Source organism: Gallus gallus, chromosome 24 (genome assembly GCF_016699485.2).
Source record: "Gallus gallus isolate bGalGal1 chromosome 24, bGalGal1.mat.broiler.GRCg7b, whole genome shotgun sequence".
NCBI classification, from domain to species: domain Eukaryota; kingdom Metazoa; phylum Chordata; class Aves; order Galliformes; family Phasianidae; genus Gallus; species Gallus gallus.
The window spans coordinates 321253-342527 of record NC_052555.1 but is presented as its reverse complement, the minus strand read 5'-3'; the positions used below and the strand labels follow the sequence as shown (position 1 = coordinate 342527).

At 47.9% G+C, this 21275-nt stretch overlaps 1 protein-coding gene across 9 annotated transcripts; it reads right to left on the bottom strand.

Moving 5' to 3' along the window:
• Window positions 1-64: 64 nt before the first annotated feature.
• Window positions 65-20574, bottom strand: MSANTD2 (Myb/SANT DNA binding domain containing 2). 9 transcript variants are annotated; one of them, XM_015298049.4, is made up of 5 exons: window positions 20047-20574; window positions 10781-10825; window positions 9938-10196; window positions 8262-8322; window positions 65-1775 (listed from the first exon to the last, which is right to left on the bottom strand). In XM_015298049.4, exons 1-5 carry the CDS (start codon window positions 20542-20544, stop codon window positions 923-925), a joined length of 1716 nt encoding a protein of 571 aa, XP_015153535.2. In that variant the 5' UTR covers window positions 20545-20574; the 3' UTR covers window positions 65-922. The 9 variants fall into 9 exon arrangements, 6 of the variants coding, with proteins under 6 accessions (XP_015153535.2, XP_015153536.2, NP_001103256.1 ...); XM_015298050.4 differs by having other exon boundaries at window positions 10781-10822; XM_015298057.4 differs by lacking the exon at window positions 65-1775 and adding an exon at window positions 7369-7559.
• Between the last annotated feature and the right edge of the window lie 701 nt (window positions 20575-21275).

Sequence of the window (21275 nt, the reverse complement as noted above, 5' to 3'; positions counted from 1 at the left end):
GCCGACCCCAGGAAGGCTCCATCCCCACGGACGGAGAGGAGAAAGACGCCTCCAGGAGCCCGTGCGCGTTTGCTCGATTTTATTAGGACCGACACATTCATTGTATGTCACAACGTCACTGACCAATGAGCTCCAGGAAACCGAAACGCCGGCGCCAGCCAGCCAGGTGATGGGGCACATATAGTAACACTTCTGAAAGGCTTTAAATGCTTCCTCCCGGCCCACGTGCCCCCAGCCCGCCTCCCCCCCACCCCATCTCACAGCTTTGATTGTACCCATAAGCATGGTTTGACAGAATGTTCCCCAGCTGCCAGGTTATTCTCACAAAGAGGCTAACTAGAACTGAAAAAATAAACCGATAAAAATAAATAAGAAAAGCCCGGGAATTATTTTAATGTTAAAAATAAAATAAAATAAAATAAAATAAAAGCGGATATGGCAACACTGCTAGGAGAGTGGAATACATCACAGAAACAAAAGTCTTTGCAGGCAACACTGTTTGGAGAGAGGAGAACACTGGATGGGCGAAAAAAGTGAACTTCTAAATTATATACAATAGTATCTAAGGGTGGCTTTGAAAAACAGTCTCCTTTAACGTGATTCAAGATTTAACTCGCCGTTATCTATTGCTTATTTATTCGGATCTGTCATAACACTCATAGAGACGGATGTGTAAAAATGAGACACTGTGGAAAAAACAGCTTCGCGTATGAAACGTCCGCTCCGTCCGACGTGGAATGTATGGGATGTGCCGGGCAGGGCTCAGTGCCGCCCCACGGCCGCCCCGCGCTGCTCGCGGCCCTGCAGCCCCAATCAACACCGCTGAGCAGCGCCTCCGCCTGCCCGGCCGCGCAGGGTCCAGCAGCGCCCGGCGGTGAGATGGGAAACGGGCAGAAGCCCCAATCCTTATGAAGGACGAGATTCAGTTGTTGAATTTTAAGGGGTATCCAATGGCTTTTTCCAGGCACTCTACCAAAGAGCCAGCGGAAAGAAAATCCCTCTCCACTTCCACAAATTTGATGTAGATGGATTTCGGGGAGACCCCGGGCTCTACGACGCAGTTCTGAGATAAAAACGCGTTGATCCCAACCCACTCTTTGCTGAAGGTTTTGGTGTTTGCCTGAAAATGTAAAAACAGGCACTGCTGGAGAGTCCTGACCTCAGCGATGCCGAGGTAACAGTAGATGATGCGGGCGGACTCCATCTCCACCCGCAGCGAGGCCTGCGGCGACGGCACCTCCAGCTCCCCCGGAGTCTCATTGCTGGGATCGGCGCCCCGCGGCTCCGCCAGAGGCGAGCGGGGCTTCTCGTGGCACTCCTCGTACCCGATGGCGTACAGACCCGGGCTCTTGGGGATGCCCCCCGGCAATAAATACTGAACGACGTTGCCTCCCGTCGGCTTGGAGTGAGCGATGGGTATCCAGTCAATCTCCATGTGCAGCTCGAGGCACCTCGCTTCGCTGATGGTGATCTCCAGGAATTTGTAGTACACGTTTTTCCAGTTCATTTTCTGCACTCTGGTCATGATGACTCTGCCCTCCGGCTTCTCCGAGTTGAAATACTCCCGGAGCCGTTTGCCCAGCGGGACCTGCGAGCTGATCTCCGCGTAGTGGTAGCGAATGTCCTCCTTCCAGCGCGTGTTGTAGCCGATGCCAAAAATGGCCAGTTTGTTGGAGAGGTGCAGCCTGGAGAAGTCCGTCCAGCTCTGAAACAGCTCCCACTTCAACTGGACGGACTCCAGGATTTGCATAATGTTCTGCATGACGTCGCGCTTCCTGGAAAAACAAACAGAAGTGCAAAGCTGTCAGTAACCGCTCGGAGCTGCACGACCATCCCAGGCAACACGGGAAAGCACCGCCTGCACTGGAGGGCCGGGCCTCAGCTCTGCTTCCCGGGCACCTCCACGACCTCAGAGTGCCAACGCCGGGAGGACAACAGAACCGTGCCGGGGAAGCATCACCAGGCTGCGCACCCACCAGGCTGCTCCTTAAGCAGGGGGTATTCAGCTGCACACATCCCCCACCGCTGAGGGGGTTCCCAGGTTGTAACACTACGCCGATGTGTCTGGTTCCATTTTGATTTTAATTAACCTCATTAACAACAAAAACAATAAACAAAACAGAACTTCATCAAATCTCTCCACCAAGATGCACCTTCTGCTGGAAAAGGCATTCATTGCAAAAAGCTCTGCAGCTGAGAACCCGGTGAGGAGAACCAGAGCTGCCCTGCAGACAGAGCTCTGAGTTCTGAGCGAGGTCTCAGCTGCCACCACCACCCTGCATCACACTGCGCACACACAGCTCGTACCTGCGCTGCTTACAAGCAAACGTTTCTCCTGTACTGCTAAATTAACGAGAACTCAGCAACTCACTTATTCTTTACAGATGTGTGCACACCCTGAAACGCTTTGCCACGTGTTCCTTCAGCTTAGCCTGCTGCTCCCTTGCAGGAGTCCAAGTGCATTTGCCTTCACCTTGCTTTACAAAGCACAGTCAGAAAAAAGCACAGAATGTTGTTCATTTGTTTGGGGTTTTTTTCGTGCTTCCATAATTCAAGAAGTGGCATGGATTTTTTTTCAGCCTTCCCCCTCTTCCCCTGACCCAGGGCTCTTGCTTCCAACCAACCGCACACAGCCATCCTCTCCCTGCTCACTTGAATATGACTATTGCACCCAGAAGCTGCGTGTGCAGTCCACCGGAGGGCAAATAAAGAAGCTCCCGTGCCTCCTAAGATCTCTTTTGGCTGCCAGTAACGACAGACAGCAGCACGGAGGCAAGCAGCACTGCAGGCATTCACGCTTCGCTAAGCGATCAGGTGGGAGCTTTTGCATACATCTGAAGCAAGCTGGAACAGCTTCCTTCAGGATGAATGAGACACTTAGGGCACAATTAGTGGAGAGTACTACTGATTCCAGGAGTTATTGTCCTATAATCCAATCCAAAGGAAGACAATGCAGCTCCGTTGGTAACTGAGAAACCTCTCTCAGTCCAAGAACTGTGATTTGGAAGCTGCTCCACTCAACCCTCCCTAAAATCATCCTTCCACAAACAGCTCCTGACAGCTATGGCACAGGCTGCTGAGACAGTAAGGTCAGAAGTATCAATGTGTTATGGAGCAAAGCAGACAGCACCCCACAGACTGCGGGGGGTAGGAACGGGGCTGACATTCAGTTGCTTCTCTGCCCCACGGGGAACAGAAGCAGGTTCCTTCTTCCACTGTTCACAGAATCACAAAATCATAGGGTCCCAGAATCACTAAGGCTGAAAAAGACCCCCTAGCCTCCCCAAGCCCAACTCAGCCCTCCATGCCCACTGCCCACGTCCCTCAGTGCCACATCCCCACGGTTCTGGAACACCCCCAGGGATGGTCACCCCACCACCTCCCTGGGCAGCTGTGCAGTGCAGCACCATTTTGCATTATACTGATGTAACAGTTCAAAGAAAAAAGGTTTGGGTTCTACAGAGCCTTACAACAGTGCAGGAGGGGTTCGATTACATGGCCTCTCATCCCAGAAAACTGCTTCTTGGAGGTGCTGCACATCCAAATGAAGCCCCATACGTCGGGTCTGAGCAGCTCAGGCTGAAATCACTCTCCTCACAGCAAGACTCATCTCAAACTTGCAGTTTAGACCTTTGGAAGGCTAAGTTTGTCCACAGGAGACAAAAGGGATAAGGTGATGTGGGAAGCAGCTGGCTGAGCACAGGACTGTGCAATAGCAGCCTGTGTTTCACCAGCATTCATTGCGTTCAAGACAGGAAGCTGAATGCAATTTAAGGAAACGGTCCCATCCAAACCCAGACGTGCCAGAATGCAGTGTGGGTAGATTTTCATTCAACAGTAGAGGAGCAGAGCTAAGAACAACAACAGAAAAAACAACACCTTTATTAATTACACCATAAATACTATTGCTAAGCTCAGATCAGCACAAAACACAGCAGAAGCTCTGATGAGAAAAAAAAATTAGTCACTCAAACCACTCCTGCTGAACAAGAATAATTCCACTAGAGAATCCCCAGCAGTGCTCATGTATCAGAGAAGACACAGGCTTCCCATGGAGGGGATCTACCACTTCAAGCACAGAGGAAGCAGTAGGGAAAAAAGATGTTAAAAAAAGCAGTTCTCTCTCTTTCTTGAGCTGGGGAACCCAGAACTTGTCCCAGTGCTCCACGTGTGGCCTCCCCAGGGCAGAGCAGAGAGGAGGAGAACCCCAGCACAGCAGGACACACCGCTGACCCACGGACACTGGGACACTCAGGTCCTCCTCTGCAGAGCTCCATTCCAGCAGGGCATCCCCTCACCGCTACCGACACGTGCAGTTATTTCTCCCCAGGTGCAGGGCTCTGCACGTGCTTTTCCTAAACCTCATAGTGGTCCTCTCTGCCCAGCTCCCCAGTCTGTCCAGGTCCTGCTGAATGGCAACGTGGCCTTCTGGTGCCAGCTGATCCTCCCAGCTTAGTATCACCAGCAGACTTGCTGAGGAGCACTCTATCCCTTCATCCAGACCACCAATGAAGATGTTAACAAGCCCAGCACTGCCCCGGGGCACACCCCTGGTTACAGCCTCCAAGCAGACTCTGGCTATCTACAAGTCTTGCTGAAGTCGGGGTACACAACATCCACTGCTCTCCCCACATCTACCCAGTCAGTCACGACATCGCAGAAGGTTCCAGATTAGTCAGGCATGATTTCCTCTTGCTGAATCCATGCTGACTACTCCTGATAACTTTTTCTTCCAGTTGCTTGGAGGTGACATCTAGAATAACCCTCTCCATCACTTTCCCTGGGAGTTTCCTATCTCCTCCTCCTTGCCCTTTTCGAAGACTGGAGTGCCACTGGCTTTCCTCCAGGCACCTCTCCTGTTCTCCATGACCTTTCACAGATGCTGGGCAGTGGCTCAGCAATCGCTTCTGCCAGCTCCCCAAGCAATAGTCCTGCTGCTGAGCTTCACTTTCCCAGGCTCAGCCCTACATGCCACAGGGCTATCTCATTTTTCAACTGTAGAAGGTGCCCTAGAGCTGCATTTTACCATATTGTCAGCCCTCGACCCCTAGCACCTGGCTCAGACGGATCATTGCATTGCCTTCTCCTCAGAAGCTTTTGCAACTCAAACAAGGAAAGACTCGAGACTTGCTGCAAATTTGTTCTAAGGCACAGTTTCCAAACAAAAGCAGACTTCAAAGAAACCAAAACAGCTGGTTTCAGTGAAGGATTTAACTCCCCGAGCATTTCTATTTCATCTTCAAAAAGCCTGCAGTGAAAAAAACACAGTCCTCTGAAATTTAAAATGGTAGAACAGAGTCTGAGGCAGCTTTCACTTCTCAAAACATTTACTTGAAGGGAGGACCAAGGGGAATGCACCAGCACGGCCAGTATGGGAGAGTCCAGCTGACAGAGCAGAGGGCAAGGATGCAGCTCACCTACCAGCTCTTTCCTCCCACACCTCTGAGAATAAGACAACCCAGGAAACAGAGGAGATCCTTATGCACCTCAAAGACTACGCAGACTGCTTGTTTTCTATCTAAAGTAAAGAGGGGCAGAGCTGTCAGTGCCAACAGGCTGTGCAACGTGCTCAGAGATGCCAGGCACTGAGTGGTGCACAGCCAGGTCCTGGTGTCACTCTCCCACATTCTTCCCTCCTGTTAGGAAAATAATTCTTGTGTTTTTCACAAAGCCATGCTCCCACATTCTTCTACAAGTTGCTCTGCTCCGCTCCTGCAATTCCCCCCATTGGGAACACAGAGGGCTCCTGCTGGAGCAGCTCCTCCTGCACCACTGCTGGTTTTCACGGCCCCGGGACCACACTCAGGAATCCGGAGGTGATGGCATTGCAGAGCAATTCCTTCCGAGCTCCCAGAGCAGAGAGAAGCAAAGACAGCATTTTAAGATCACATGCACTTATAGTCAGGCAGCACCACAATGCAAATTCCCCACTTTAAACATCTCAACACAAGATTTGCCAGAGAATTTGAATATGTTGTTCCTGAATGCATCGTCACTTCCACTGGTTTCACTGAGACTGCTTCTGCTTCAGACTTCCACGTGCACAAGAAAGCAGATGAACTGAAGGTCTGCTTTCTTTGCAATAAGCTACTTGTATTTTAAAACACGGGCCAAAAACATGAACGTGTTTGGTATTATTTATTTGCTCTGAATTTTAAAATTAAACAAAACTCTTTTTAAAAAAGATAATAAATAAATACTCTGCTTATCTACAGCATCAGTAAGGCTTCTACAGACTGCTTGTACTCATTCCAAACTCAACACTGATTTCCTTATCTGATGTCCAAGACAACTGCTGAGGCAATGAACTGGACAAAGCAAACCCTGCCACAGCAGCATGCAGGGATCTTCCACTTTCCAAAAACCCAACCTGAAAAGCTGCCTTTGACACCTCCTACTAAAAGCCCTGACAGTGCAGAAGGCAGGGAGAACGCTTATTTAATTCTTTGCTTTCCATTGCTTGATGTAGTAAAAAGGCAGAGTTTTCAAGTTTCTTTTCAGCTTTAAAAGATCTCAGAGTTTAAAAGTTCCTTGTTCCTCACAGCAGAGAAAAAAAAAAAAAAGGCATTTTCAGCACATTTCTGTGTTGGAAGACACTTTGTGCTTCCACTGAGCATGTGAGATTGCCTTATCACCTGCAGGCTTCACAAAATGCCCGGGAGTTCAGAGACCTCCATGCATTTTAGAGAGAGCTTCAGGGACAGAAAAGAACCCCCCAACTCTGAGCAGTCTGAGCTCCAGCCATGCACCCACACAACAAAAAACTGGCAGAGAAAATTCAGGCAGTCTTCACACAACATGAGCTCTTCTGAGCTTCGACCTCAGAACATTCAGAATTCTTTTCTGTGCAACTCCCAAAGGCACATCTTGAAGGTAGAATTATCCCAGAACCACCCTAACAAGCTGCTCAAAGAGGTGATGATGTTTATACTGAAAAACAAGTGTTTTTCTTCACGTCCATCCCTGAGATGCTATCCTGAATTCACTTCACATGAAGAGAAAAATCACCATCAAGCACAGCTTAACCCTGGAAGATCCACTGAGGAGTCTGATAAAGCTAAGCCATTACAATGGAGGCTTTTCATTAAAAATAGATACGTACATATTTGGAATTCTTAAAAATCATTTACTTTCAGTAAAAATCCCCTGTTGCTAACCAGAGACACTATGTAAACGCGTACAGCACTGATGAACTATTGTCCTACGCAGACTCACTTTGCAGCCTAAGAAATACCACACTGACTTCAGCCAGCTCTGTAAGCCATGGGCAGAAGTGGTGCAAGACACCATGCCCACGTGTTCCCACCCTGAAGGGCCTGCAAGTCGATTTGAGACAGCTCATTCCATTACAGATGGAGCTACACTTACCCTACAGGGTTTAAAACCCAAGAGGCTGGAAGAAAGCAGCCCTGGTCTGCAGAAACATGGCACGATTCCTTTCATTTTTTGAAATACTCTGTGTTATTGTTGGCGAGGCAACGGAGATTCACATGCTTAAAACATTTTAAATGCTCCGGTATTTGTCAGATTAAACCAATCCAAAAGGTTACAAGTCAGCTCTGGAAAGTTATAAAAATAAAAGAAATCACAAACTTTGGCATGCTTTCCACCAAGGAGGGGAAATGCGTGAACTTTTTATGCAAGCATTACTCATACAAGCCAAGTCAACAACACGTACTACTACTGAGGTAGTCTCACTTCTCACTCTCTTTCCTCCACTTATGTTCTCCTTCTGATCCATTTAAGATACCTGGTCAGCACCACCTGGGTATGCAGGTCACTGTCCTGCCATTGGTTTAGTGAGAAATATACATTACAACATAATGATTGCTCTAAAAAAAAAAACAAAAAACCTTATTTTTTTTCCTTGTATCCAAATGGGAAAAATTCAGGCAACTTCAGGCAGATGGAAAAAACAGATTTCAGACAGCTCCAAGAGCCTGGACTCATCCCGTGATAACCGCAGCCTGCCCACACACATCCCTAGCAGTTCCTGATGTGGATCTGATCCGCATGTTAAGTCCTTGCATTCATCTGGTGAGTCGTTTTGTTTGCTGTATGATGAAGCCAAGAACGGACAAAGTTGTGAAGCTTTTTGAATGTTCTGAGGTAACTAGAATAATGCATAAAGCAGATTCAAGTGTATGAATAGTCTTGCACAATGTACTTATAATTATAATCAGAAGTTTCAAACATCCTCCCTCCTGCACAACATCCCCAGGGAAATACATTCCAGGGTAAAACATTCATAAATTACTTACTGAGCGTCTTCTGAAGATTCCTGTTTTATCTTTAATGTTCTTTTTGTGGTAGGCATTTCATCTGAAAGGTAAGATTCCAACACAGTTATCTTTTAAAATAAAAGGCAGCAGGGATATTATTTACTTTATTTTTTCGAGGCTGAAGTTAAAAATCCATCTTACTTCCTAAGCCCACCAAGTCCTGCCACATGCACAAGGCAGCTCCAGCTCCTACATTAACTGCAGTTTTGTTTTTTTCCTTAGGAAATGATGTGGTCAGTTACAAGATCTGAATCTGCCTCTGCAAGTGCAAAACCTTTCACGGACAAGAGCATAATTCCTGCAATTAAATCACAAGTCAATTTAATTACTAACTACATTGAGGGGAAAAAAGAAAACTAGAGAAAAGACTGTTCTGCTTTCAATAGCACATTTGAAGAGCAAGCACCAGAACAAATGCATCTGTATTCCATTTAGATTTCATGTGCTAAACGCTTCTCTCTTAACTTCTCTCAACATTAAGAATACTGTCAGCCCAGGTACACACAAATTTCTCTGTAATTCAACTGAAGGAAGACGGTGACAAACCAGGAGACCACAGTTTGAGTCACCAGAACGACTAGATGGAATTAGCTGTCATTTACATACGTTTTGAAACATCATCGTCTCCCCACCATTTCTCTCCCACATATTTCTGACTTCTAAGCTCCCAGGGGAAGAAGTCTAAGAGAACCAGAATGTGGTTAATTTGCAAGTTGGCTGCTTTAATATCAAACTGCAATTTAAGACTCCTTTAAAGCATTCACAATCTCCAGTCCCCTGAACAAAGATGCATCCAGACAGGTGACTGCATCTCCTTCCTGTTCCCATTTCAGCCTACAGATCACAAGGAAAACCACATCAACATCTTTTCCCCAGTTTGTGTTCTAACTGCTGGATTTGATCAACCTCTATTTCCTCCATGAAAATAATTCCTTTTCCTCCATGCCTCACATATCACAACATCAGTGGCTCAAGACACAAACATGCTTGAAGAAACCCACTTCTTCACTGCAGCTGGAAACAACAGCTCAGATGAGTGTCCTTGCTTTTCTGATTGAGAACGTGGTAGCTGGCTCTGCTGGACAAAGTGAAACAGCCACAGGCAACAACCAAGTCTCCAAATTAGTTAATGTACTCATTTGTACGCACTGAAGCTGACACTACTAATTCAAGCAGGAAAAGCATTCCAAACACCACACATCTGGATACAAGCATATCTGTGTGCTTAAAGCAAACACAGCAGTTAGGATGTATGGGAAGGGGGAGAAAACAGCTACTGGTACGAATGGGAGCAGCCTGGAAGTAAACAGTGGCTGAGTGATAGCTGGCACCCAAGGACCTGAAAGCCGGGCACTGCTGACAGGGAAGCACCTCCCTGATACCACCAGGGGAAGTAAAACTGAGCAGTGGATGGAAGGGACAGAGAGCCAGGGAATGCACTGCCTTCTTTGCCAAGGTTTATAGCCACATAACACTTCTTTTCTCCTGATCCTGATACTCCAGCAGCCTCCAAGAACTACTGTCTGCTTTTGATGATGATTCCCCTTTCCTCCCCATGGACATCAGTTGTTCAGCACTTGAGCACATTATGTCCCAAACGTGAAAGTGGGGACTGTATGAACAGAGAGCGGGGAAGGATTAACAGGATTCCTTACCTAATTCCTGCTCACCAGTCTGATAGCAATGAAGATCCTGACTGTGGTTTCCCCAGTCTTCCTGCGAGTACTCCTCCATGGTGCTGCCATCAGACTCCAGCTCCTGGTACAAGCCACTGCTGTTGATGAGGACAGGCTGGCAGGGCTGGGAATCCCATCCTCCCTGGCCAAACACCTGCTCCAGCTGTTCAAATGTGTAGCTGCTTTTCCTCTTCCCAACTCCATGCTCCTTCACACGGCTGTAACACCTACGAAGGGTCTAAGACAGAAAACTGCATATTAATCACCCAGAGGTGCCACTTCAGCAGTGCACAAATAGCAGACAGTTACATGACTGCCAGGCAGAGTTTAGAATTTTATTTCTGCTGATCAGTACTTGCCACACGCTCATGAGCTAAATGCAAGGCTGTCAAGTTAATCTACACCTGGCAGGAAGCATCGTATGTACCTAATGCTCCTGATGCAGGTTTTAGCTTTAACATCTACAACACAGAACAAAGTTGTGCAGCAGCTACAGGTTCATCAATTTAACTTGGGCAATTTATTCTCCTCCCCACTTCAAAACCCCCCAGATCTGTCAAGTAACACAGGAAAAATAAACAATAGATCCCCAGTCAGAGATACCAATCAGCCAAGAAAATGCACACCTACTACAGGAAGGGGAAAGCAGAGCTGGTGTTGTGCCCACAGCTTGAAGAAGGTAAAGCAGGGAGGAGACGGAAAGGAAGAAAGAAAGAAGTCCCCAAAAGCACAGAAAGTCCAACCTTCCTTACTCTGGTAAGAAGACACAAGGTACAAAATGTATGCCTAAGCTATTCAGCTAATAAAATATATATTACTTACACATTTTGCATTCCTTACTAACTCACTCTGTCTCTTGTGAAGCTGCTGAAATTTAAAAGAGGTCAAATCAATAATGCTCCAAATTCCCAGACTTTGATATCAATCATTAAGAAAGAAACATAACTCAGATGTCTCTGGCTAATAATCCACGACAGCTTTGAGTACTAAGGTTGAAACCTCCAAAAAAGACAAATACAAAAACCCAATCTGGTTTTGGTGATCTCTACCATCCTGTACTACTGGCCAAGCTACACGTAACACCCACTGCCTGACAGTAAGGCAAAAATCTCATAGACTTGTACAATTCCCCCCTAATCCAGATCAAGACAGATATTTGGGTGGGGAAGGACCTTTACGTGCCTCTCCCAACATGTTTTTAATTCAACCACCACTCTACTTTTAAAAGATAACATCGCGCTCCAACTTTATCTTGCAAATCTCAGCAATTTGCAGACTGATGGATTTGTAGAACACATTTTATCACATTACATTCATCAGATTGTTCAGATGCTAGACTGAATGGCAATCAAAGCCACCTCCAGAGCTCAAAAGAGGCATTAATCTGGGAATAGTTAGCTTGGTCATCTCATTTTCTGAAGAAGGACTACAGCTCTTAAGCAACAAGCAAGTACACATCATTGCATAAAATGTTTGTTTTTTTCCCAAAAGGAACTTTACATCTCCAGAAAGCTCCAGTGTATCTAATGTTCCCCACAAACGTTTTTTAACACCATCAGCAGGAGAGGAACACATTCCTAACCCATTTCCTCATGATATTCAGAGCACCAGGAGCAGCAGCAAGGCTGCTAAGCAGCAAGTCACTTTTACTCTGCTGTTTCAAAAATAAAAAACCAACACACAACAAAAGCCCAGTGAGCACACAGGCAGCAATAAGCACCACTTTCTAGCAGCTGCTCTGGGAAAGCAATTGGGGATTCTCAACTGGGCAGCAGCCTGAGGCACAGCACCAGCCTCTTCTGATTCTGTCTTTGCTATCTGTCAGGATAAACAGGCAGATCCTCCTTGGACGAACACCAGCAAATTTTTACATTTCCAATACCTCTGCTGCAACTGGGGTAGAAAACAACCAGCTATGGAATCCAGAATCAAGAACCCATCCATGAAAAGTGTCGCTACTCACTGCAGACAAATTCATTCCCTGTGACTGGGGGTACAGATAAGTTTAGTTGGCGAAACTTCAACAAGAACACCTTTGGGAGCATTGAGATGGTTTGAAATGGTCAGGTGTGCCACAGGTTGGATATTAGGAAAAATTTATTCTCCAAAAGAGCAGTGATTCACAGGCACAAGCTGCCCAGGAAAGCGGTGCTGTCACCATCCCTAGGGGTGCTCCAGAACCATGGGGATATGGCACTGAGGGAGATGGTCAGTGGCCATTGGTGGGGGTGGGCTGAGGTCAGACTCTGTGGTTTTAAAGGTCTTTTCCAGCCTCAATGACTCTGTGTGCTCTTACCCAGCTAGATGTCACAGACTCCACCCAGCAGTTCTGTGATCTACATGCCTGTCCATATTTAGTGTCATATTTACCTTTCCATGATATCTTATCAAATGATAACTGCTGGCCTAGACCAGGTCCCAGCGACACAGGGTAACTTTCTGCACCATTCAACTCTGAAGACGCACTTAATGGAAGAGAGGAGTCCTCAGGTTTATATGCTGAAGTGAGGAAAGCAGTATCCAAAGGCCATCATGCCAGGACACTCACGAGTAACAAAAGATGAAACCACAGCAGGACAAAAGAAACAGCTTGTGAAGTTTGGAGTGGTTGTACAGCATGTAGGGATGACTGGAGCCATGAAAGCTCTTGAAACCTGCATTCCCACACTGGCTGGCTGGAGCACAAGGAAACAGAACTGACTACAGGCGCTTGATTCCTCTGCTCTACACACTAGCTCAAGAACTTTTAGGTTAAAAGATGTGAAAAAAAGCAGGAGAACATCAGGCCTAAATAAGAATATCACCACAAGAAGCCCTATTTCTGTACTTCTGAACTGAAGCATCAGTTCCTAGAATAAAAGAGAAGAAAGCACAGCTTGAACTCTAAAGAGAGCCATACCACACAGCAGAAAGGCAGCTGATGACATTGTGCTCGAGAAACCAAGTCTACCACTGCTCTACAGAACATGAGCAGCCTCACGCAAATCCATCCTTAACACTTTGCAGTCGTGCCCTGCAAAACCTGCTGCAGACCTGTCTGAAGGGGCTCCAGCTCTGCAGGTGGCCACACATCTGCCAGATCACAGCACTCAGATATACGCCAGCAGCCAAATTAAATCATTTTTTACACCAAAGAATGAAGCCTCAATTGCATCCTGATGTGCTCCCATGCCAAAACTTTCCTGAAAGTTTTGGCTCTAGTCCAAAGGACTCCAGAATGAAACAGTGAAAGTGATGTAAATGCCCCAAGGGAAGACAAGGTGGTCAGGGAAATAGAGAAGTCAGTCACCAAACTGAGATAGGAACCAGGTATCCCTTTGGATGATGACCTGAAGAAGCAAAGTCATGCTGTAAGACACAGACAAGGGATGCTCAGTCAGTACCGTAAGCCACATGTTTTTAAGGCAGGTTAGTTAGTAAGAGCCAGAATCTAACAAAAAAAATGCAGTGGATTTTTCACCACTGCCAGTTTCTAAACTGCAGTTAAATACATCTAAACAAACTAAGCCTGGACAAGTATTATTCACGGAGGCATTAAACCCTATGGCAGAGGGCAGCCTAGATGACTATAAAGGTATTTCTACACCCCTACACCAAGGATACATGGCTCCTGTTAGCTCTCTGAACCAATGCAGCAGACATCAAGCTGCCCACTTTTACTTACTAAGACAGGAGAGTTTGGGTGCAGAGATCCCACAGGTTCCAAGACAAAAGCCCTATTGTATCAGCAGGATATAATTGAGCACATTAACCTGGGATACTGCAGGACTTTGCCAGAAACAAAGAGACAGAAGATAAGCTGTGGGCTAGGAGATTGCTTTTCCCCAGGTTTGCACCAGGGACTAGACGGAGGCTTTGCTGCAGTCTGACAGAGGATGAATTCCACCTGCAAAGCACATCTGGGACCTGGCAGAATTTCACTGATACTCAACCAGTACTAAGGGCCTCCATTCCTTCCATTAAGAACTAACAGCAGAGCTCTCTTAAGGGCTATGACACCCAATAATAGTCCCACATGCCATTTTGGTCAGTAAAGGTGTTCTTCCCTATACTACCTAAAACTACTGTCACTACTATTCCAAAACTATTCACTACTTACTCCAAAGCAATGAAAGCCATGCTTCAGTAGATTGCCCTGCCTTTAGAAACACACTCAATCCTTAAAATTAAACTTGAGTTTTCACGCAAACACTGTGAATTGGACAAGCATCTCCATGCCACCCATGAAGTCTGACGTCCAAAGATAGCCCTAAGTACAGCAGTCTGGGCCAAAGAAATCCAAGAAGTACTTGATAGGTTAGATACCAGCTATTTGGCAAGCCAAAGAGACCACACAGGCCTACCCCGTTGGTTCTAGGTCTCAAATGAGCGGGCAGAGCAGGGCCACAGACTAAGAGGAGCACAAACCCTCCTGCAGGTGGTAGGGAAAATGCTCTGCTCCAGAATAAGCTCCAGATGGGAGGCAGAAAGCATCAACACGGGTGGCACCCCATGGGTAACTACTCACATAGTTCTGAAAGCTGGGAGCTTTACACACGATCCTAGAAGCATGCAAACGCCCGTCCTGAGGCTGTGGTCTCCAAAGAAAGGTCCATGCCAGGCAAGTCCAACCTCAGCCTTTGTGATTTAGCTGCATAGAGAAATCGTTATCAATAGAAAGCAACATCTAAATCTAGACCAATAGGAAAAGCTGTAAGAGAAATACCAAAGGCTGTCTTAACTCCAGTTTTCACCAGAAACAATGGCCAAAACAAAGGTTGATAACTTGTGGGACCCACAGCAGTCCAGAAAGCATCGTCTCCTTAGCCTCCAGATTGACAGATTTAGCAGGATGTAGCAGAATCTGGAACAGTGGTGGAAGTGAATCTGCACCCACACAGGCACTTGAAGCTCTGTGCTTTCACACCAGCTTCACTCTGTTGAACATTTCAGGTGCATTCAGTTACTTCTAAAATAAACAAAATCCAAAATCAACTATCTAGCAACTGCATCATTGCCACTGGGACTCTCTTCTGACGTCAATGCAGTTTCTGGAGTATAACTGCCAATGAGAAGTCCACAATTGCAGCCCACTTGTGTGTACAGCCTAAGGGCAAGTATTAGAAACTGGGAGGATTTTAAGACCTGGGTCCTAAGTGGTTCCCCTCCTGACAGGCACAGATAATGTGCTCCCAAACTAAGATTTAACATTCACAACTGTGACTCGCTGCCTACTCAAAGACATTCCATACGTGAGCTGCTTTTAGCCCTGACTCTTGCAGTAGAAGCAGACAGCTAACTTTTGTTTCTCTGGGTGGGAAATCTCAGGGCACACCTGCATGCCAGAGCCTCCACCTAAGTGCTGCTGGCAGAGCTGCTCTCCAGAAAATGGGCAATTCTGGCCTGTAGTGCTAACCTGCCTCCCTGAACAGCACTCCAGCAAGTGGCCCACACAGGGAGTGGACACAGCTGCTGTGTGAGAGCATTCATTTCATGTGATGCTCACATCCTCCAGAGATGCTCCTCCACTGCAGTCTTATGGTATGTCCAAGAAGCAGCAAAACAAATAAACTCTTCAGTGACAAAGAACAGATTTATATTGTCCAGTTTACGAATGTCAACAGAAAGTTGCTCCCACCTACTGGGGCCTGTGAGGTTCTCCAGCGAGGAGTGAGTTCTTGGAGAGGATTCAGGACAGGAACTGCAAAGTGACCCAGCCTGGAAAACTAGAGGCATCTGAACCTACTTAAGGCGAAGAAAGATCAAGAGGTAACTTGAACACTGCCTGTGCACATCGCAGAGGGTGGAGCCACGGGGACAAGGAGCTCGGCCTGAGTAACAGAAGACAAGGGAAAATACATTAAAAAATGGAAGGCAAAGCTGTTCTGAAGGTGATAAGCAGTTGGATAAGCTGCTGGTAAAGAGACTGATAACTCCATCCTTGGAAATCCTTTGAAAAGAGAGCCACTCTGCTTAAGGTTATGGAACCCAGTGATGAAATTCTGGGTGAAATTCAATCTCCTGGAGCACACAGAAGGTCACACTGCATTACTGCAGGAGTCCCATCAGAGACAGCCAGTGCAGCGCTTCCTTCTTTCAAAATGACTTCGCACTACAAAGATTTAAAAATAGATTGTTTACATCATAAAGCAGCAAAAAAACACAGCCACATTGAAAGTAAACCCTGTCATCATCACCTTACATACAGCTTAAAGCAAGAGAACACGAACAGCTGACATCCAAGCATAATTCCTCATTCCACCCTGTTTCATGTTAGCAGCACTCACTTCTCCCCTTTGTGCCTGCGCTCCCCGTGTGAAAGCACATTACTGCTGTCTTCAAGGTGCTTTTTCTTCTTTGCAAAGTAAATCACACATTCTGTGCACAATCACAACCCAGCAGACACCTTCCACCTCCTGCCCAGGTGAGCAGCAGGTCGCTGTGTGCAGAAAACCAAGCATGAGGGCAACGGGCTGGCCACCAGCAGCAGAGCTTGTGAATGACACGTTCAGAGATTGGAAGAGCATGAAACAGTGATGTCCAAGCTCACTGCCTGATCTGAAGCAATAACAAAGCCTACATACTGGATGCATCAGCTTTTTTTGGCCTTTGTATGGAACGTCACAGCATGAGGCGATAGCTCATTTTTCTGTGATTGTGTCTCTGCCACTCGTTAGCAGCTCACCTCCCGCTCTGAAGCAATGATATGCCTGGTGAAGGGCACAAAATAGAAGTGTCTGCATACAAATCTAGAAAGGGTTTTGCAAAATATCTCATCCTCTGCCTTAAATAATAGTTCTGAGGTCAAAACAAATAGCTGAATGCTCCACAGTGCCGCACAGAGGGAATCAGTTTGGGGATACGCAAACTGCTGAGCCAGGCTAATTCTCCAATCTTGGATTATGAACACACTTAGCAAAGAAGAGCAGGGCTGGAGGAAAAGCACATGTGCTTCAGTAAACAATTCTTTAACAAGAGCTGTGAGATCACAGTTGTAGGAACGGTCAGAGCACATTACTAAGCCAGCAGTGATTCAGGACACAGCTTGGTATGCCAGGATGAGGGAACTCTAAGGCACAGGATGGCTCCTGGGGACCCAACAGGCAGAAATCAAAACATTTAAATACTCCTGCAGCTCCCAGTCCTGAGCTAGCTGGTCCACAGGCATCAAAGCCATGAAGCCAGGCTCTCATGCAGGACTAAGCTAGGAGTACTCGTTGGAATTATTACATGTGAATCCCCAAATTTGAAACAGGCACTCTGGAGTGGTAGACTCAAGCAGTGGTCTCATTTGCAGACTGCAGGCCAGCACCACTTATGTGCAGAAAAGCACATGCAGATGTTCGGAGACAGACAAAATGTGAACTGGGACCTTGCTTTACATCCTGTTTGAATTAGGAGAGAATGCATATATGTAATACAACTGGAGAACTGGAAAACTTTGTTCCGCAGAGCTGACTTTTTCCTTTCCATCTCATTTCTAACACTCCTTGAGAATTGGGAGAGTGCAGAAAATTCGGGTGTCCTGAAGAAAGGCAATACAGAGTTCTTACCTACAATGCATTTATAAACTAAGTTGCATCTGACACATTTTAAGCATGATTTACATTTATAATCAATCAGCAAATCCTTACAGCACTGTCCCTTGAGGGACGTTAAGTCAAACTATCCTATAAAATCATGGAAATGGGGGACATTATGGCTACAGCAGGCAAGTGGAATGGTGAAGCAAAGCACTCATCCATCACCATTGCCTCAGCTCTGCTTTTAGCTCTGACAACAGATAGCATAAGACTATGAAGTGTCTGTGAAATGCCCTTGTTCCAACAGCAAGCCCAAGCCTTCCTGCTCCATCTTAAGATGGAAGTCAAACATCAACTTCTTAGCATTCAGAAGTGATTTTCACCCCCAGCTGAACAAGAAAGAGCCAAGTAGACAACTCTGCCAATTCTAATGCAACTATTTTAATAATTCCTGTAACAAACTAAACCTTCGGCTTTACCAAAAATGGAACTTTTCAGTGAGTGCGCATTTTTCTTTAAAAACCCAAAGGATTGGGAAAAGTTCTGCCATGCTGATATGTCTGCATCTCTCAAGAGCACAGCAATAAAGACCCCCACACCAGGAGGGCTCCAGATATGCAGGACCTTGGACAGCAGCACGACCTCCGTGCCAGGTGCGGGGCAAAGTGGAAGTTCTGTCTGGAAGAGCATGGGATGCTACCAACCTGCAGCAAGGAGTCAAGGCAGACAGACCATGAATTAGCATCGTAGGACAGGACAACAGTGGGAACCACGCCACCTTCATCACATCAAACCTTTGAACCAGTGCTCTCTGTGGACTTCACTTAAGAAGAGTCCATGCAGATGAATTGCACATCGGCTAGAAACATCTGTAGGGAAATGTCTAAGAGACCTTTCAGGAGGTGCTCTTGAAGCTATTGCAGTGCAGTAGGCATAAGCCTCACAGTGCTTCATTCCCTCTAAACTATTTGAAACATACCTATGAAAACATGATTTATGGTATCTTTGCAATGTAAAAATTTCACTGACAAAAGACTGCCGCCAAAGCACTTCCCAAAAGACAGGGGAAGAAGTACCTCTGGTAATAGCATCATGAGTTGCTGGGAAACAGGGACATTCCAGCAGGCACTTTCCCACCCCAACCAGAGCCCTCCCAACACACTGCCCAGCCAGGTCTGGGACAAACACTCTCCTTACAAACTGCTCTGCACTCTGAGGCAATTCCTTGCACAGTTGCAGCCAGAGCCAAGGCAGCAGCCCTTAACAACAGCAGCAGGAACTCCCCCAACAACCAGAAACCATCAGAACTCCATAGACAAGGAAAACTGCCCTTGGAGCTTTTTCACCACTAGCAAAACTCCAAGTGTCCCAGTTTCGTGGAAGGACTGATTGAAGCTGCATGTTGCTCAGAAACAAAAGACTTGGAGAATTTTTGCAGTGCATGACGTGTCTGCTTAAAAGCAACATTTCCCTCCAAAATGTTCTGATGCATTCAGGAAAATAAAAGAGAGAGACAGAGAGATACAAGGAGTCAAAGAGATGACATAAGAATATACATTCAGAAAGCAAAATGTTCATAGGAAAGAGTTTTGCTTCACTTTAACCATTTTTCCAAAGACAAATGCTAACCTAATTATCAGACACTGCAGGGCAAATCTCCTGCTCATTTGCTCCAGAGCATCTCTCAGGATGCTCAGTAACACACACAACTGCCCACCAGACACACTGCCATCAGTCTCTATCAATACTGCAGAACTGCCCAGTTCCTAAGTTCATGCATTTTGCAAATCAAAGAGCTGGGTGTTTGCACACGGACAACCCCAGGTTGCATAGGCCAGCACAGCACTACATGATGAATACAACAAGGCAAAGAGAAGCCAACAACCCCAGCGACATCAAGAACTAACAAAATGTTCCTTTTTAATTGATCAACATTTTAAGCAACTGCACTGGAAACCAAATGGGTCACGAAAGGGGAAACAAAGCCTTGAGGGACCTCAGCCCTTCATTCACATTTACAGCCTGAAGACTGCAGCACCTCCTACATATCACAGGTAACTCACATCCCACCAGTCCTAGTCCACAGCTCCTTTTGTTTGAGGGGGGCACATGGATTGTTGCTCCCTGCCTGAGCCCAGGCTTTCCCTTCTCCCCAAGGAATGTCACAAGTGGAGAGCCAACTTTTTAAAACCCAGTGCCAGAGAAGCTGGCTGGCTGCACTGTTTAACACAGCCCAATGATTAAAGTAGACAACCCAGGGGAAACATCATGGCCATGAGGCAACTCCACAGCCGTGAAGAACCTCAGGATCAATGGGACGCCAGGCTCAACGCTCCATCACAAAACAGAGGGAGCTCCCTTCCCACTACACAGCTGCAATGATGCTGGAGGGCATCAGGGGCTGGGTCAAAATCCCCCCAAGGCCATGGTGCCATAGGACACTGCCTGCACATGAAGACCCACAGGTGCTGCCCGAGCCAAGGGACCCAGCACCAGGCCTACAGCCGAAGGAGGCCGTGGGCCCATCCCCAGCTCGAGGAGCGGACCCCCCACCCCCGGGCCCTCCACGCGCGGGGCCGGGGGTACCTTGATGCGCTCCCGACACTGCGAGGGGGTGCGCTCGTAGCCCAGCTCGGCCAGGGCTCGGGAGACGCGCTCGTACATGGCGGGCCCGGGGGCCTTGCTGCCGAACACGGTGCCGGCGCCCTCCAGCTGCTGGTAGCGGGCCTCCACCAGCCGCTCGTTGCCCCACACGGCGATCAGCGCGTTGGTCTCCGCCGGGGTCCAGGACATCCCCCGGCACGCTGCGGCCGCGGCCGCGGCGGCGGCTCCGCCCGGGGAGAACGAGACGGAGGGCGAGGCTCCGCCGCGGCCCCCCGCCGCCCCGCCGCCCCCCAGCCCGGCCCCGCCGGCTGCCGGCCCCGGGCCCAGCGGGGAGGCGCCGCTGGGGGTGGACGGGTCGGAGAGGCTGGGGTTGCCGTCGCTCAGCGCGCCCGGCGAGCCTGGCGACAGCACCTCCATCTTGGGGATCTTGAGGGGCGGCTCGGCGGCGGGGAGCTGCGAGGAGCCGCAGGACGCCGCCATATTGGAGCTGCCGGACCGAGCAGGCGGAAGTGACGCGCGGATCGCCTCGGGTGGGACTTCCGGTAGTGGCGAGAAGAGAGGGATGGGGCGCGGGAGGAGTGGGGGCGTGGTCAGAGTTGGGCGTGGTCAACGGGAGGCGTGGGCAGTGGCCGTTGGGGGCGTGGTCGTGGCTGATGGAGGCGGGGCTTTTCTCGGTGGTGGGCGTGGTTATGTTTCATGGGCGTGGTTAAATAGCTGCTATCTGAAGGGGGCGGTGCTTGCGGTGGGTGTGGCCTGAGGGGGCGTGGTCAGCATGGGGCACCGGGTAGGGTCTCCCCATACGGGTGGGACCAACGCCCCCTAGAATCACCCTTAGAAAAGGGAGACAGCCCTTCTGCGCGTGAGCTGAATGTCCCACTAGAATCAGGGCTGAGCATCCCCTAAACATCGTGATTGAACATCCCCCAAACTCTAGGGCTGAGCCTCCACTCAGCATCGAGTCCGAGCTGCCCCAAAACTCAGAGCTGAGCATCTCCCAAACATCAGGACTGAGAATTCCCCAAAATCCCAACTGAGCACGTCCCCAACCGCTGGGACTGAACACCCCCCAAAATCTGGGGCTGAGCATCAGGACTGAGCACCCTCAAACATCAACACTGAGCACCCCCATAAGATCAGGACTGATCATCTCTCAATACTGGATTGAGCACCTCCAAACAACAGAGCTGAGCACCCCCCAGACATTGAGACTG

Excerpts from the sequence above, each read along its gene's own strand:
- MSANTD2 (XM_015298049.4), bottom strand. The coding sequence starts at position 20,544 with ATGGCGGCGTCCTGCGGCTCCTCGCAGCTCCCCGCCGCCGAGCCGCCC. Across the intron at positions 8,323-9,937 it reads GACTGGTGAGCAGGAATTAG|ATGAAATGCCTACCACAAAA; the intron begins GTAAGGAATCCT and ends CTTACCTTTCAG. Across the intron at positions 1,776-8,261 it reads GAATCTTCAGAAGACGCTCA|GAAGCGCGACGTCATGCAGA; the intron begins GTAAGTAATTTA and ends TTGTTTTTCCAG.